Genomic DNA, 18,271 nt, shown 5'->3' on the forward strand with positions numbered 1-18,271 from the left:
GCATAATCCTTTTTTAAAACAAACAAATAAACAAAAAACAGACCTGCCTGAAGATCTTTCACATAACTTCATGTAATTGATTCTTTCTTGAAAGCATACTGAGTTGTGATATTCTCATTAGCTGTTTCTGACATGATTACCTGTAATAGACATTTCTTATATAAGATACAATACATTCCACTGGGAAGGCATGGTTATACAGTCATTTGTGCATCAGGAGGTTCTATTACATACAGAGGAGTGTTTAGTGTCTGCCTTTGCTTTTAATCATTTTTGTTTATAATTTGCATTCATAATATATGTACATTATTTCTCTGTAGCTATTTGACATGGCATCCTGAGCTGCACCCTGGAGGAAGCTACAGAGTTGTTTTTCTGGTGTAAGCCCTGCCCATTCTAATTACAGACACTCTTCTCCACCCTTTAAGCTCTCTCATGCTCTCTCCTGCCTCATCTTGTGCCAGGTCTTATCTAGAAAAATTCCCTACCAATTTGTCCTGGCAGGATGTTGCACACCATTCTGAATTTCCATTGGACTGTGACTGAGGAGTAAGGGGGATAGAAGAAAAAAGGGTGATCCCTTATTTTCCTCACCTTAACACTTCTGCATTTTATATTTTGTCTCCGTAGCTGTTTCCTGTTTTGTTTCCAATTTCATATAAAGGTTGCATGCAACCAGAAAGGCAAGTTAGTTACCTGCTGCTTACATTTATTTTAGAAAGGGACTCTTAGAGTTTTCTTACAGTTTCTTGTGTAATTTTTTCAGTAAGAATTTTTAGTAGTGTCCAGATGTGTCAGATCCGAAACACCATCATTTGTCAGACACCAGATATCCATGTCTACCTCCTACCAGCTCTGTGGCTCAGAATTTTGGCATTATTAATTCTGCTTTAAACATTTTATAAGCAAGAGAACAAATTTAAATTCTCAAGCTTGGCAGAGACTTTTCTACACCATTATTGCATCACACTCTAGTTCTAAAGTATGTCTAGATAGTTACTGTGCCCAGTTAGCCATTAGCTTTTACAGCTCTCCCTGGAGAGTCTACATTAGCTGTGGTAATATAGAATTTCTGAGCCTCTTTGAAAGGGTGCTGTTGGTGACATCTGGTGCCTGGCATTGTTAGGATCAGGAACCCAGAAAAGGGCCATTTGTATGTGAACGCTATGACAGAAATGTGAAGTGGGGGCTGCTCGTGAAGAAGTTACATTTGGAAGATTTGATGGTAACTGTTCTTCGTTTCTAGCGATCTTACAATAGAGGGCAAAAAGCATTAGTTAGCTTTTGTTGCTGGGCTTCTGTATTAATGTCAGATTCTCCTTGTCTTGTGCGTGGCAATCTGTCACGTTAATGATTAGGATATGTATGTATATAGGTTGTCTGCTCTGTTATAGGCCTATTCCTACAGACTAGACAAGTACTGTTTCATGGGTCTGAAAGATTACTTTTTTCAGTCTTTGTAGGCTTTTTTCCCCCCATTCACAAAGGTACAGGTGTCACAAAATAAAGAAATTAAATGATCAATGGGGGAAATGTTCCATTTCTTAAGGTATAAAACTTGTTAAATGCAGGAAAAAGCTTTCCTCAATTTTCTGATTTCTCAATATTTTTCATGGAATATACAAGCCATTATAAAATAATACAGTTATTTTAATATTTTTTTTATTGCTGACAATTAGAATGAGATTACAAAGATTGCATTAATTATCTGATGGAACAGTCAAAACCTGAAGCTTAACACAATGAGTAGATTTGATAGAATAGTGAAACTATCTCTACAAGGAAGGGGTTTTATTTCTCTGGACAAGAAGACTAAAAAGAAATACAGGTAGAGACTAGATAACTAAGCACTGTAAAAGCAGAAAACTTAATTCTATTGTAACGTAAGAAGTCACTCATTTTTGTGGGAAGTTTCTTGCTGTCGTCACTGTCCCTATACAAAGAAGAATGTCTTGTCATGTTAATGCTGAAGTAGGAGATTGATTCCATCACATTACATGGGTGCTACTGCAATGGTTACAAAGCCCTTAATATGTGAAAATTTGTCACAAGAGAAGTCTACTTGCAGCTGTAAGGGCCCAGTCCTTCGAGGTGTAAATTCAAAATAAATTCTTGATCTCTCCCTTGGTGCCAGTCGTGCCAGACTGAAAACAAAACAAAAAATAAATTCATTCAGGCTTATATTGTGTTTCACTGAGATTCCCAATAACCAACAGGACTCCAGACACAACTTTGTTTTCTGAGAATTACTTAAGGTTTTGTGCAGACTAAGAAGTGAGGGAGGACAATACCACAATCATTTCATTTTGAATAGCATGATGGGAGTTAGAAGCACTACAGCATGCTTCCATATTAGAGCTGGATAAAAGTTTGAAACAGAAACTCAGAATAGGAAGACATTGTTAAAGTCAGTTCCCTGCTTGATGCCTGCTTGGCTCATATCCATTTTAGCAATAATATGATTTCTTCTCATGGCCAGGGTCCTTTTTTTGTGTGTCTCCATTCAGCTTAGTTTTTCACTGCAATTATGTTTCCTGTATTTTATGGGTTATCATGTCCAAATATTTCCAGAGCCACAGCAAGTCAGGCTGTTTCAAAATAAAACAGGCTTTAGAAAATAAGTATGCAACGCTGAGTTAACCCATAAAAAATCAGGGTCTAGAGGGGAAAAAGAAAAGTAACAGAACATCTTGCTGTCATGTCTTGAAAAGGCATAATTTTCTCCTACATTAATGAAATACAGAGCAACTTCTTGTTCAGGCTGAGATCAGAGAAACTGTGACACTGTTCTACTGGTTTGCTCTAGCTCAGACTTACTGTTGTACTATCAAGGTATTGTATATAAAAACAGAAATGCAAAGCCAAGCTGATCTAACAGAGAGACAAAAGAATATGGCATGCACACATGCTCTCCCAAGAAGAATGTTAACAGTTTTTAGTTCTTGAAGGAGTTCCTAGGTAGGAAAAAAATACGTGACTGAGAAATCATCAATTCTCAGTACATATTTATTTGGTGGTGTTTTTATTTTCAGAAATTGTCTTTATTATGGAATATATATATTCAATTTAACCATGATTTTTTTTCTTACTGAGAAACTAACCATGTTATTAGTCATATTAGAAGCAATGAGTAAATGCTGCAGCTTTCACTTACTGTATTTTGACCTGTTGATTCATCACAGTCACTAGTAGTACACAGCGGTTCACAGGTTCAGGGAGGGGATTGGCATATGAGATCTCTAGAGTAGCAGCTTTATTCAGTACAACCCGCCGAGGAATCTAAATGACAAAGACACTTTTCTGATCATTCACTCTTTTATGCTTTTCTAGAGTCAGATCTCAGCTGAACTGTAAGCAGAGCATCTCTAATTGAAGGTGAATAAGATATTTGTAGGAGCACTAGAATTTCACGCATGGTAAGCCTTTGCTAATATGTGAAGTTGGATTTGGATTTACTAAATAGAGCTGTCAATCTGCATGCCAAGTGTTCTATATACAATTTCAGTGAAACAAAATACTGACTATACAGACATCTCATTAAACCTGTCTGATATTAGGGTTGAAACCGGTTTTCTGGGCACAGCATTGATTAAAGTGTTATAACAATATAAACTGTCCCTAATATAAATTAGAGTTCAGGGCTTATGTCTGTGCTTTAGGAGAAGAAGGCAAAATTGTTTAAAGGCAACACAAAGGCTTGCCAACAACTAGAATACAGATGGAATGAAAACAATTTCTGTAAACTCCCAGCGGTGGAACACGTCTGGGAAAGAAGAAAGGTAGCAGCTGTTCTGAAGAACCAGGGGAGATTCCAGCACAGAATCAAAACTGGTTTCTCACATATACTGCCATTTTGAGAAAACATACTTTCTCCATTTAAGCATCCAGAATTTTAGAGCAACATCTGAAACTACAGTCTAAATTCATGCATTTATCCTCAAATTTTCATCTTAAGTTCTGAGCTCCAAAGACTCTTTAGTTCTTTCTGTCCATTTAGAACCTCAACAAGAAAATTGTTTACCTTAATGATAATGTTTGTGTCCTCTAAAATGATTGTCTTCTCCACCAGCAGCTTTACCCCATGCATGTGCATGACTTCACACAAAGCGGTAACTTGAATCCTTTTGTCAGTAGTCAGGTATTTTCCATAATAAGAATAAGGGATTTTTAACCGGATATGTTTTCCTGCAATTCAGACATTTAGGAGCCATTACATTCTCAAAGAATGCTAAAGAAGAGAGAGTTAGTGTGAGGCTCTTTGAAATTACAGAAGAGAACAGAAGAAAGAGTGTTCTCTGTGTTTCTTGGGGTGGGGGGGGGGGAGGGGGGGGCTGTGTTCTTTGCAGATGCTAGGGATGAAAAAGATCTCTATAGTAGTTTTGGCTAGTTTCCACCTTGGCTGGGCGGAGGAGAGGTGATAGGGTGGGGGCTAGTAACTGTAAATTTTAACTTTTGCCCCTGTTAATTTCTGTTAAACTCTATTATATTAACATATTGCTTGTTGAGTGCCAGAAAGCATAAATCAGAGTTCTCTTATTTCTTAAGAGTTCCTATACATGTCATAATGACCACAGACACACGTACATGTGTGCTGCTTCTGTTGCTATAATATAGACGTGGCCTTCTATGTAAGAACTCATGGACCTTCAGTTCCTGGTTGAACTAGTGAATGTTTTCAGAGGGGAGAAAGAAAATAATTGTAAAATAGTCAAACAATGCTGCTAAGATAAGATATGGACTAAGTCAATGTACTGAGGCTGATACAGACATGATGTTGACATTTGTTCTTTCCAGTTGCCTTCAGGTGATTTTTAATGGCTAAGAGGAGGCCTATATAGGCTCCTTGGGGATATCAAAGATTACCTTGCTTAGAACCGAGATCCACAGATGCGGTTGCCTTCAGGATCTCTGCCACTGCTCTCCTTGTGTACAGGACAGTTGATGCACTCATGTCCACCTTCACAGTCTTGTGGTCAGAAGATAGGTTATTGAGAATTAAGATAAGGGTAACATCTTTGCCAAACACTGGAGGTTCAGCCAACTTGAACTTCCCAGAGATCCCAGGTTTTCTAACGGCCTCTGAAGATCTTTCACGTGGAGGTTCAGTGTGTCCTTCTGTGATGTTCGATCCAAATATCTTGGCCAGAGCCTTTTTGTAAACTCGTCTTTCCTCAGAAGAACCTAGTTGAAGGAGAGAACCAAGTCAGATTCGGGCTTTTTTCTTCCATTGAACTTTTAAAGACTATCAGAATGACACAGGATGTCAACTCTGTACTGCAAGATTTCTTTTTCTTTGGTCAGAATATGGAGTAGTGTGATAAGTGTCACTCTGCTAATCTGATGATAACCAGCCTCTGTATTAAATATGGTTGCACTAAAAGCTTGTGGACTGGAGTATTGAAATATGGCCACTGATTCTGATTGGCAAGCCTCAACTCTTATGAAAAGACAGATAGCGAGTGTTTAAGGGAAGATAAAAATATTCTTGCAAACATGACTAGGCCTTTTTTTTAAACGTTGCTGCTTTGTTTTCCTAAGTACAGGTGAATGGCAATTATTCCCTTTACTGTTTCCCAGTAGTTCTGTTTCTAGAATCCAATACTGTGTAGACTGAGTCTACAGGGAGTAGAAACACACAACAGCTGAACAGCTTGTTAGCTGATGGCTGGATGTCAGAGCAGAAGCACAAAAGAGCATAGTTTGGTGTATTAGCAAGAGAGGGAAACCAAGTAAATCACCACTCTTGGGAGCAGAGTATAGTGGCATCTTCAAAATGAAACATGAAGTATTGGAACAGACACGGCAGGGAAGAATTTGAGACTGAGTATGTGGTCATATGGGAGATGATAGATGTCTAGTGTTAGGACTAGTTTAAAGCTTTTGATTAGAGGTTTGATTGTTGTCCCAGTCCATCTGCCAGATAAACCGGAAAGCTGCTATCGATCTGTAACTTCCATACTACAGTCCTGTGCACTCTTTGTATGACAGCTTGAGAATTTGTCTGCCTTGGGTACTAAAACATAATTTATAGCCCTGTTTTCTGTATACATTTCATTTTGTAATTTTCTGTGAGAGACTAGAGTATATTTTGTGCTGTGCCTTAGCAAGGAAGCTACCAAGTATACAAAAACATAAATATAATACACACTGTATTAGGAAAGTAGAAAATATTTTCTAAAGGAATTAGAGATGCCCAAAGCAAAACAGGCTACCCATCCTAGCTGCCTACCGCCAAGAATTCTGTAGGAGATGAATTGTGATAAACTCTTCCTTTACCTTCTGGGTATTTGTAGTTATAAGTGACATCCACACGGGAATTGCTGCCCACAGCTTTGGTGCTGATAGACCTGCCAATTATTTCAGTATCACAATAAACTCTTTTCTTAGTTCCATCATTGTATACTATCCATCTGTTGCAATCAGCATTCACCTCTGTATATACAAATAATGTGTCATAATCCAAGTCTACATCGCCTTCTTTGATGGCTATGACAGATGCAGGACCACACTGGAATAATCCTATAACATGAAAAAAAGCATCAAACTTCATTAGTCATGCTTAGTTTGGAGAAGCAATATTAAGTCATGATACAGTTACCTTTGCTTTGTTCTTGCGGAGTCGCATCTAAAACTTGCCATCCATTGTATTGTGTTCCCAGGTCTGGGCGAATAAACCAGCTTTCATTCCAGACATGATAGTCCCTGGAGACAAAGAACAGTGTCTAGAAAGCGTGGTAATATAGAAGCATACAAACTTCCAATTTGAAAGAAGAAGGGAACTGTGGTATTTAAAGATTCCCTAAAATGTGATACAGGCTGTCCGGAGATGACAACTCACTGCCTTTCTCAAAGTACAAATTCACTGCTTGCTGTTGAGATGTAGGCCTCTGTGAGTAAACAAATCAGTAAACAACAAAAACCCACAACAATAACAAACAGAAGTCAACAGCTTGCTTTTGTAATGATATGAAAGATTTAGGCTGTGGATATAGACAACATTTGGGGATTGGGCTCAGTAACCTTCAAATGTGGGAGTTGCTAAGTTTTAAAAGAAATTTAACAAAGCTATAATAGAATAAAATGGAATATTAACAAAGTACAATAGTGCATCTATAGTAGTGTGCAGCAGGAAATTTTTAAAAACAAGCTAAGAAGAGTATGTGAATTGAATGACCCCTGCCATGATATGCCCTACTGCTTTCTAGCAGTCAGTTGAGACCACTAGGTTAATGGTTATGAGTCATCTTATTCTCTATGAATCTCTCTTGTTCTGTTTAAAACCTCCTTGAGTTCCACAGGCCAAAGGAAAGGATCACAGAATTTCTAGGTTGGAAGAGACCTCAAGATCATCGAGTCCAACCTCTGTCCTAACACTAACAGTCCCCACTAAACCATATCCCTAAGCTCTACATCTAAACGTCTTTTAAAGACTTCCAGGGATGGTGACTCCACCACTTCCCTGGGCAGCCCGTTCCAAGGCCTAACAACCCTTTTGGTAAAGAAGTTCTTCCTAAGATCCAACCTAAAACTCCCCTGGCACAACTTAAGCCCATTCCCCCTCGTCCTGTCACCAGGCACATGGGAGAACAGACCAACCCCCACCTCGCTACAGCCTCCTTTGAGGTACCTGTAGAGAGCGATAAGGTCGCCCCTGAGCCTCCTTTTCTCCAGGATAGCACAAAGGATTGGTTAATTGTAAGTCACAGGAGGACCCAGAAAAGATGCTTTGTCTGCATTGTTCAGAGGCCAATGCTTTTAAGGAAGTTAAGGAATGGAAAATTTTCCCATGTTGTTCAGCCACATACACTCAGTGGGGAAAAAAAACAACACTACGTGAAAGTGAAATTTTGGCTAAGCACAAAAAGACAGAGTTATGTCATATACCCTTGGGTAAATGGCTGTAGTTAATTCATGTTCTAATTTGAAATTGGGGGGTAAATAAAGTATAAAATGGTATAATATACAAAAAAGTTTCTTTGGCTAATCAAATTTTGTGACTTGAGTCATGATCGTAGATCACTTTACAGTTTACAGCACTGGACTACGATGCCTCAGTAATCAAGTCTGGAGAGTGTTGGGATTGTTCTCTCTTATAGCTCCCATAAAAGGAAGGTACAGCTAAAGAAGTACTGGAAAATTTCCTGGGGAGGCTCCTATCTCCCTGAGGAGAATGGCAGGCCAATCTGAGAAACACAGGCTTTGGACATGTAATGGAAAAGTTATTGCAGCAGTAAACTAGTTAGGATCATGGAAGGTACATAGCTGCATTATTAGGGACAGTCTGATTAAGGGTAAATAAATCAAAGCCTCTGAAGTTGGTACATTCTCAATGGAAACGAAACGTACGTTTTTCTTTAAATAGCTGCAACTAGTCTGAGGTCTGGGATTGCAAGAAAACTGTTTGTTTGTTTGTCTGAAGTAAATGTTACCCCAAATCTGTGCAATATGGTTTCTTTCCAAATGGCTGGCTGGTCAAATACAAACATCTAAATAAATATCCATTCTGTTGCTGTTGTGCTACTAATGCTCATGTTTTTTGATCTCATAAATCCTCTCTCTAACTGTGAGTGAGATGCAAAAACTTAAGTTTACCATGTGGAATCCTTGCTGATGTTAAGACTCTTCCCGGAGCTGTCATAGTATTTATCAATGCTGAGGTTTCTATCCACATCATGGGCAGAGTTAAAATTTGAAACCAAACGAGTTGGAATCCCCAAGCACCTCAAAACTGAAATACATTAAAAACAAAACAAAAAACTCCAGTGATTACAAATATTTTAGAAACAAAGTTGTTTCTAAATATGTTGTGGTTCTTCAGCATTTGCAGTCTTCAAAACATTATTCCTCTTGTAGAATTAATTGCTTTGTAGTTCTCACAAAACCACAGGTCACGTGTTGCCTCCATTTCACCACAGTCTTTTATTCTCAAAGCTTACCTGTACACATCACACCTGCAAAAACCCAGCACTGGCCATATTGAACAGGTTTGTAGTTGTCCTGACGCCATTTCTGGAGGATTACCACACTGCCATCCCATCTGGATGGATTCTCATGTGAATGGAAACTTCCTTGCCACTTTCCAAGGAGAACTCCATTATCATTATCATTTCCATTGATCTAAAAATAGGCCAGTGGACAGAATGGGCAAAATCAGCTGTGTGTAATGCACCATATCTATTTTTTTTTTCAATTACATTGCTCAAGGATCAGGTGGTTAAGTCTCACTGGGGTAGAGACTGCTTTCTGTGTGTAGAGTTTAGACTAAGTTGTCCATTTCTTACCATAGAACTGATTACTCGGCCCACATATTTAGGATCTCCTCTTCGGGATACATCAATGGCTGGGTCCTGACGATAGTACAGACTCAGATCAAGCATGGTGAGACAGATGTTTAGAAGCTGATCTTGAAACTGTGATCAGATAGGAGAAATGTTTAAGAAATAAATAGTTATGCTAACAAAATTAGGGGAGATTCAATTTGATTTCCTTCATTTTTTAACTATTTCAGCTCAAAAGTGGCAGGAATAGTGAGGCACAAAGATGATAGTGTGTGGTTGGTTCACGCTGCAATACTGGCTAAAGCTAGGGATAACTAAACAAACCAGAAATCTGGCATGGTGTCTTTTGGCTGTCAGGAAAAAAAAATGACTGCAGTAAAACTGAATCTGGCAAGCTTATTCTGTCTGCAGTTATTGGAATTGTATCAATGTTGGTTCTAGCCCATTGTAGCTGCATTAAAAAACAGTGGGTGTCTTGGATCCACGTTAGTATATTTTCAGTCGTACTGTGGATGCTCTGATCACAGATGAGGCCCATGGTACGTGTAGAAGTCAGTCCTAGCTGCAGTGCTGTGCTAAGTCATCTCTCAGACCTAAGTCCTACAAGGTGCGCAGTGAGCAAACCACAAATAGAGCTAGCCAGGTTTGTCCAGTTTCCGTATACATATGTATACTTATCAAAGAGGCAAACAGTGGTAAGAGAAAATGATATTGGAGACAGAATGAGAGTCCTGATTAATTCCTTACAGCTTACCTGTCCATAGTACCATCCTCTTGCTTCAATGTACTTTGCATTGCCCACAAAGATAATTCCATTTTCATTTAGAACATATTCCTGTCTCTCATTTTCATTAGCCATGTAGACAGCATCACCTGAAAACAAAGTTGGACATGCTTTTACACTTAAAGCTGGGAACACTAGTAATCTTGGAAAAAAACAAACAAACAAACAAACAACTTTATCTTGACCTAACATGAGGAAGTAGCTTTACTATTTGGAAAACAGTATCTTATTGCTATAACTCCTTAGACATGTACATTTCAGTGAAAATACTAGTTACTGTTTATGGGGGGAGGAAGGGGTCAGAGGGAGGGAAGGAAATGCATGGTATATTACTGTGACCCTTTCCCCCAATTTTTAGCGTAGCCTTTTTATATTATAAAAGTGTTCCTTGTCTTTATGTTGTAGTTTTGTGGAGAAGATAGAGAAATGTCCAAGTTAACTACTCCAATAAGGCAGTGAGCTACAAGCAGAAGACACATTTGAAAACAATCATACAGATGATAGTGATATTTTACTCTATTTTCTAGTGATGTTAACATTGTTTTAAGAGTCCAAAGCACTATCAGAAATGTTATTAGGATATCCTGCTGAACCATTCAATTTGTTTTCATTGTTGTTCATTGGTTGCCCTAGTCTATGACACAGTATGTAGCTGCTATGAAAGCACTCTCTTTAGGTTAGACTCTTCTCTCTTTAGGTTAGCACTATCTATTTAGTGCTAGTGCTATATAAAATCTCATAATATTTAAAATTATTTTCTGGAACTTCAGGATTTAAAAAAAAATAATTTATAAATAAGTTTTCTATTTTACTGAATCAATTTCTTTGCCTTCTTATAAGGAACTCCCTTCCCTCCCTGCAAGTAAAAATAACGTGCAATTTATTTCACAGAATAATTTAAATTGGGGAAGGGACCTCTGGATGTCATCTGGTCCAACCCCCCGTTCAAGCAGGGATACCTAGAACGGGTTGTCAAGATGGATTCTAAAAATTTCCAAAGAAGGAGTCTCTAACACCTCTGGGCAACCTATACCGGTGCTCCATCTCTTGCACAGCACAGAAGTGCTTCCTGCTGTTTAGACGGTACTTCCTGTCTACTTTCAGTTTGCACCCGTTGCCTCTTGTCCTGGCACTGGGCACCACTGAAAAGAGCCTGGCTCCATCTTCTTTGCACCTTCACTTCAGGTATTTAGAGGCATTGATGAGATCTCCTCTGAGCCTTCTCTTCTCCAGGCTGAACGATCCCAGTTCTCTCAGCCTCTCCTTGCAGGAGAGGTGCTCCACTGATAATCTTGGTGGCCCTACATTGGATTATCTGCAGTATGTCCACGTTGCTCTTGTACTGGGGGCCCATCACTGGATGCAGCACTCCAGCTGTGGCCTCACCAAAGCTGAGCAGAGGGCGAAGAATCGCCTCTCTTGACCTGCTGACAATACTTTGCCTAACGCAGCCAAAAATACCTTTAGCCTCCTTAGCGGCATGGGCACATTGCTGCTCATGTCCAACTTGGTGTCCGCCAGGACCCCCAGGTCTTTTTCTGCTGCTTTCCAACTGGGTGACCCCCAGCATGCCCTGGTGCCTGGAGTTCCTCCCCAGGTGCAGGACTCTGTGCTTCTCCTTGTTGAACTCCATGAGATTTTTGTCAGCCTGCCTCTCCCTCTTTTGGGTAGACCTGTGCGGTGTCAAGAGTTGGACTTGATGATCCTTAAGGGTCCCTTCCAACTCAGGATATTCTATGATTCTATGATTCTACAGTCTGTCAAGGTCCTTCTGGACAGCAGCATGACCATCTGGTGAGTCAGCCACTCCTCCCAGTTTTGTGCTCTCTGCAAGTTTACTGTGGGTGTCTTCTACCCCATCATTCAGATCATTAATGAAGATGTTTAAAAAAAAAAGATCGGGCCTACTATTGACACCTGGGGTACTCCACTTGTTAATGGCCTCTAACTACACTTTGCACCACTGACTACTACCTTCTGGATCAGGCAGTTCAGCCAGTTTTCAATCTACCTCACTGTCTGTTCATCCATCCCATACTTCACATACTTCAACTGCTTCTCTACGAGGATCTTATAGGTGATAGTCTAAAGATAGTCTAAGAGACCTTACTGAAGTTCAGGAAGATGACATTCACTACTTCCCCCCCACCTCTAACACCCCCCATCCATCAGACTAGTGATTTCATTACAGAAGCTTATTGGTTTGGTCAGACATGACTTCCCCTTAGTGAATCCATGCTGACTACTCCTGATGATTATCTTCTCCTTCATGTACCTGGAAATGGTTTCCATGATTAGCTGTTCGCTTCTTATTCTAGTAGTTGACTGTACATTCCTTCAATAGCATCAGGATATAATGCATTATTATCAAAGGCTGGCTTGCACGTATCTTAAAGAAGTTGTTTGCTTTTACTTAAGTCTCAAAAGGACATTTAATGCTGAAACATCACTTTTGTTTTATCTACAGGTCTGAAACAAATACTTGAATTGAATTATTAAGCTTATAGGCTTATTACCATTGTAGGAAGATCAGTGTTTTCTGTGTCCAAATTCTGTGCTTACTTCAGATATACAACCTGTGAAATGAATTGCTTTCTGCTTGCTAAACTAAAAATTTAAAAGTAGTTCTTTTATCCAGAAGGTTTTTCTTGTGTTCAGTCATGATAGTAACCCTGCTCTGAACTTGTTATACTTCATAATTCTTGTTCATGAAAGATGAACTGAGAATATTTCAAGTGAGATCACACTACCTCCTTGTGCAATGCCATTAATATTTACATATCAGAGGGACTGTTTCCTCTTACCCAGCTTAATATTGCATTTGCCTTTTTTCAGAACCACTTCACTGGGGTTCTCATCCTTTGATTAAAAAGTACTTTCACATTACACGTGATTTCCAGCTGGTGAGCCTGTCATTGGAATTCTTACTTCTCCCTGGTCTTTTTTCCTATTATTCCACCTTATCCCTTCTCTAGGGCTCCAGTCCCTAAGGTCATCCAGTTATTTTTGTGGCGTCCCAGTCTATGAACAATGCCACTTATTGCCAGCATAACAAAATCAATAATGAAGCTTTTGATGAGTGTGTCCTTTCAGATGGCGCTTAAAGATCCATTAGCAGCTTTTCTCTAACCCAGTGCTTTTCCATTCATCTATAGTCCTGACAGTTTAGTTTTAGGTAGTTCTTTACTGATACTACAGTTTATGAATTAATCCCTGTCTTTTCCAGTCTAGTGACTAAGTTCCCATGTGGAACACTATATACAGACTGTTTCTGCCATTTATCCTTTGAGAACATATTTTTTTCTATATCCTTTCTACTGTGACAATTACTTTATGGTGGTAACATATCCTCAAAGCGAACGTGTTCCTGTCTGTCAGGATCAGAGAGCTATTATGCTTCGCAGAAGCTTGTTCAGCCACATCTTACTTTAAGGATGCTCCCTTTTTATTTGGCAGTGGTCATTGTGCTGTCTGATAGATCTGGAGGACTCTTCTGCAAAATCATTAGCTTCAAATTGTAAGGTCATAGCTTCCTTTTTCTTTTCCTCTAGCAACAGTTTGTCTGGTCTTACAGATAGCACTGTCAAAAACTGACAATTTTAATGTCCCTGCAGCATGGTTCCTATCAATTAGAAGTTATGCAACAAATGATTTTTCAGGAGGTTCTACAGAAGTTTTCTTTTTCTTTTTTTCTTCAGGACTGTCCATGCAGATACAGCCTGAGTTTCCTCAATATAAATATTTTCTGTCTTCCAAGACATGCCAAACTAATTAGCAGTTTCTTATTTTTTAATCTTGGCTCTTGACGTACTTCTTAGTGGACCCTGACTAACATCCGATCACATGAAGAAAACAGCAGATGATGGTGGTAACTTCTCTCTTCTTACGTAAACTGTATAGTCAGTTGTCTGGATAAGAAGTCTTTAACTCCAAAGTGATATAGTTTAGGGCTAGTCTAGGTTTCTTTCATGTATATGCAAAATCAGAGTTTAAGAACTTGCATTTCCTATGCAATATGCCGAGGCTGCAGAAATAAAAAATAGGAGTGCTAAGAGATGTCCATTTTTAACCCATGATGAAAGATATGGGAAATACCAATCTTCCTCACACTAGCCCTCTATCAGTTTATAATGCTAGTTGAGCTATTATCTTTGTAGGTAACATCTACAAAAGCAGACTTGCTTTGATTTAGGTGCAAGTAAAGGACATCACTGTATGCTTGCTCTGAAACGTACATGTGCTTATGAAAGTCTCTCAGCCTTCATCTACAGAAAAAGTCATCTGCTCAGTCCTGAAGAAAGAGTCTGATGTTCACCTCTACAGCACATTCCCTTTAATGAAATAATAAATGGGGGGAAGGGAGGAGGGCTGGTGCATTTTTAATGCAGTTAAAACAGGTCTGTGAACACATGGCTAAGATTGCTGCCCCCAGAGACACAACTTGAGGGACCAAGATTACCATGCAGATAAGAAAGCAAATAATTGAGTTACGTTCAAGAGCTACGGCATCAGTACCTACCTGGGCACCAAGGGTTGAAAAGCATCACAAACTGCCCCAGGAATCTGGAGAAGATCTTGTTCCCTGAGGTTACCTGGAGGATGAGGTTGTATCGGCCGATGATGGCATTGGCTGGGCTAGATATTGTAAAAGTAGTGTAGCCAGACTCACTGGATCCTTGGACAGCACTCCAGCCACTTGCACCCACCTCAGAGAGGTTAAACACAGCCTTTGTACGGTGAGATTCTGAGGGGGATGGCCCTGCCAGAAAGAAGGGATGATTGATTTGCATTATAGAGTGTGGTTTCAGTATTAATCTCACACTTGAAATGAGCACACTTTGGGGGGGGGGGGGGGAGGGGGCGGAGCAGGGGGAGTATTAGAAATACATGAAGAAAATTCAAATTTCTAAACAGAATAAGGGGAAGCTAAAAGGGATAAACACTTACAGCTCTATGAGAGCATGGAGAAAGCTAAGGGAGTGTTACCTATTTCAGTGACGAAGGCTAGGCTCTCCCCAGGCTGCTTTGGTCTGTTGAAGTACAAAGTAATAGTGAAGGCTTGTCCTCGCCTCACAGTCAACTCAGTGTTAGCATATCTGTCAGTATGGTGTGCACCTGCGTTTACTGATGGCTGCCAGCTGATATGTGTTGGTGTCAGATCTGTAAAATAAGAGAAGACATTAAAAAGTAGCCAGTGTGGAAAGAAGCCATTTATTCCAGGTGGAACAATGAGATTGCTAGCAGCAGTTATCTTTTACTGGAAAAAGGATGGATAAAGAGTAGATGGTCCAATAAATTAAGTCTAGTGGTCAATAACAACAACAACAAAAAAACAAACAAACACAACTGTGCTTGGGTTTTGTTACTGCCCTGTTATACACCAAGAACTCATTTACTTCATATACAGTATAAGATACTATTTTATCAGTGGACTGTGATTAAAAAAAAAAAAAAAGGCACAACAGAGTCATTTCAAAGTTGGCACCAAATAAGGTGGCTAGCAGCCCCTCTACATTTTCAACATATGCATTTTTATAATTCTAGAAATGGCTACTAGGAGGTGTTTTCCTGCTTACATTCTGGTGCCATCTGGCCTACATTAGGGAAGGATACATAGTGAGAGAGAGTCTGTCTTTTACATGCGTTGGAGCTTTTGACAAAGAAAGCCATCTGACTAAATATAGCTCCATCTGAAGTTACAGCTGGTCTGCTGGTGTTTCTATTCTCATAGACCCTGTCCTTATGGCCTAGAGGAATTCTGATGACTTAGTGTGCTTGCAGTTCTCTGATATCAAATGTCTCCCTACATACTGTTATCATGGTCTACAGTCTAAAACCCACAAAGTGGCATTTGCCGCCTTAAATGTTGTATTAGCATTTAAGCACGTATGATTATGCATATAGCATATATGTTATGCCAACATAAAAGCAAGTATTTATATGATTCTCCTACCAGGAGTGTTTTCCCTTCTCTTGCTCATGCTCTATTGCCATGCTCCAACTGGTGCAGTTACACTGCCTTTAGAAGCTCTGAGAGGCCCTGTGTTTGTCCTATGAGACTCCACAGAGTACATCTGGGGCATTGTATTGCAAATACCTTGGGGAAGATTCTAAAAAATAATTTTTTAGTGCTAGTATCACAGATGCAATGAGTTTTTTTTGGGGGGTGGAGCAGGGGGTGACACCACCATTACCATTTTAAAGGAAACTCAAATGAAAACAACAACAAAAAAAAATGAGTAGAACAGATGGATTGAGACAGATTAAGGTTTGTGGCACAATGCAGTGTTATGGCAGAGATCTTCAAAGAAGCTTCCAACTCTGTCATATACCATAAAGCACAGCAATGAAATACTAAGTCAGATCTGAAGCAATAAAACTGCATATTAAAATACAGTTTATGTACAACCTTTAAATTAAATTTCAGTCTTTTTCCTTCATTAATCTGCCAAAAAAGTGAAGCGCTATAATTCAAGAAAGAAGGATTTTTTTCTTTTAGTCCAAGATCATATAGAAGTAAAGTGAGTAAGTTCTGATGGGCTGAGAGACAATCTTTAGCACTAATATCTTGGACAAACAGGAACTGCATTAGGCTGTTGTTTACCCCGCAAAACAACATTTTAAAAACTGATTTGAAAAAGTTTCTTTCATCACTGAATAAAAGATAGAGCTGCTTTCCAATTGCTCAGGTCACCAGTCATTCTTAATTTTGATCTCTGTTAATACTAAGCAGAGATATTCTTACTACCGTTTTCCGTGAGTATGGTTTCAGTGCTTCTTTGAATCCCATCTATAGGCTCCATGCTCACGGCTCCATTAAGATAGATTATTTTATTTTAACAAAATTAGTGTAAAGTATGATGTGTGTGAAATAGCATTTTAAAAATAAAGAGTTTAGCGAGATTTATGTGTGGTGACATTGAAGAAATGGGATTTTTTTTCTCTTCCTTTCCCTCTCCTCCCCCCCCCCCCCAACATCTTGTGCTAATCTTGAAAATTACTTTCAAACAGATCTGATAAAAACAACAAAATACTGGAGATGAAACGCAAGAACAAATTACAATATAAAATTTCCTCTAGATAAGACATCTCTATGCAGATACCTATGGGGCATATATCTTAAAGAAACAGTCCTGAACAAAGAACTTGCTGAAGGGAAGCAAATGACATACAGAACTCACCTGCCATTCCCTCAACTTATGTGAATTGCATACACCTTCTACTTTGTTCTTCAAGGATGTCCAATTCACGTTAATCATAAAAAGAAAAAAGCCAGCAAGCTTTTTGTGCTGTCAGCTGAAATTCAACAGAAGGAACAGGTACTTAGCACTTGTTATTAATACCTGTAGACTTGTCAAATGAATTGACTAGTTACTATAATATATGTAAATCTAATGCCAATGGTACTGCTCAACGTGGGTGTAATTATGGGAGGAGATACCAAAATTATTTACTCAGAGGAAATGCATTCTCTTGGATTCCAAGACAAGTAGAACTTCCTACAAAGAATAATAGGTGTGCCATGAATAAGTTATCTTTAGGGATGAGGAAACAGGGAGCGTGGTGGGACATATGAACCACATGAAGGAAAAGAGGCATTTCCTGATTACCTAACTTCCAGTTTGGTTCATGTCACTTCTGGTTTTGTTTAACAACTGTGAGTTTTTTTTTTTTTTTTTTTTTTTTTTTTTTTTTTTTTTTGTCTCAAATTAACTCAACCCCTACACTCCTGGAACAAATATCTGTCTACCTGATTTGTTAGCCAGCTCCATATTATCTATTAAAAAAAATAAAAAAATCTTAAGAACAAAACAAAAGCAAAACTATGGAGCACAAGTAGCTTCTGTCAGTGCAAACTTTAAGGTCTACTTAAAAAGCGTACAGGTAATAAAGTGACATTTTTGTGGGGATGCATAATTATCTGGTTAAGATTCCACAGTTCCACTGGTTGTTTTAGTACTCAGTAAAGACTTCAACAACAACAACAAAGTAGTCTGAATTTTACAATTACAAAGGAAATAATAGAAAACAAGTAGAACTTGAGCTCTAACAATTGTTCTAAGGCAGATTAAAAAAAAAAAAAAAAAAGAAAAAGAAAAAGTCTTCTTACATCTTTTTGTGAATATCCCTGTCTTGAAAGAAAAACACTTACGTATTTGACAGTATGATATCTGCTATGACCTTGTATATCTCCACTTACATTATAACT

General features: G+C 38.8%; 1 protein-coding gene across 1 annotated transcript; it reads right to left on the reverse strand.

Annotated features, from left to right (window-relative positions):
• Positions 1-1,663: 1,663 nt before the first annotated feature.
• On the reverse strand, positions 1,664-17,250 carry LOC116495867 (protein-glutamine gamma-glutamyltransferase 6-like). Its single transcript, XM_032198586.1, has 13 exons — positions 17,244-17,250; positions 15,049-15,222; positions 14,582-14,821; positions 10,033-10,151; positions 9,282-9,410; positions 8,937-9,117; positions 8,593-8,728; positions 6,599-6,702; positions 6,277-6,519; positions 4,864-5,181; positions 4,022-4,185; positions 3,155-3,279; positions 1,664-2,144 (listed from the first exon to the last, which is right to left on the reverse strand). The coding sequence occupies exons 1-13, from the start codon at positions 17,248-17,250 to the stop codon at positions 1,994-1,996; spliced, it is 2,091 nt and encodes a 696-aa protein (XP_032054477.1). The 3' UTR covers positions 1,664-1,993.
• Positions 17,251-18,271: the final 1,021 nt, after the last annotated feature.

The sequence above is a fragment of the Aythya fuligula genome, chromosome 16, assembly GCF_009819795.1.
Source record: "Aythya fuligula isolate bAytFul2 chromosome 16, bAytFul2.pri, whole genome shotgun sequence".
Lineage (NCBI taxonomy): Eukaryota > Metazoa > Chordata > Aves > Anseriformes > Anatidae > Aythya > Aythya fuligula.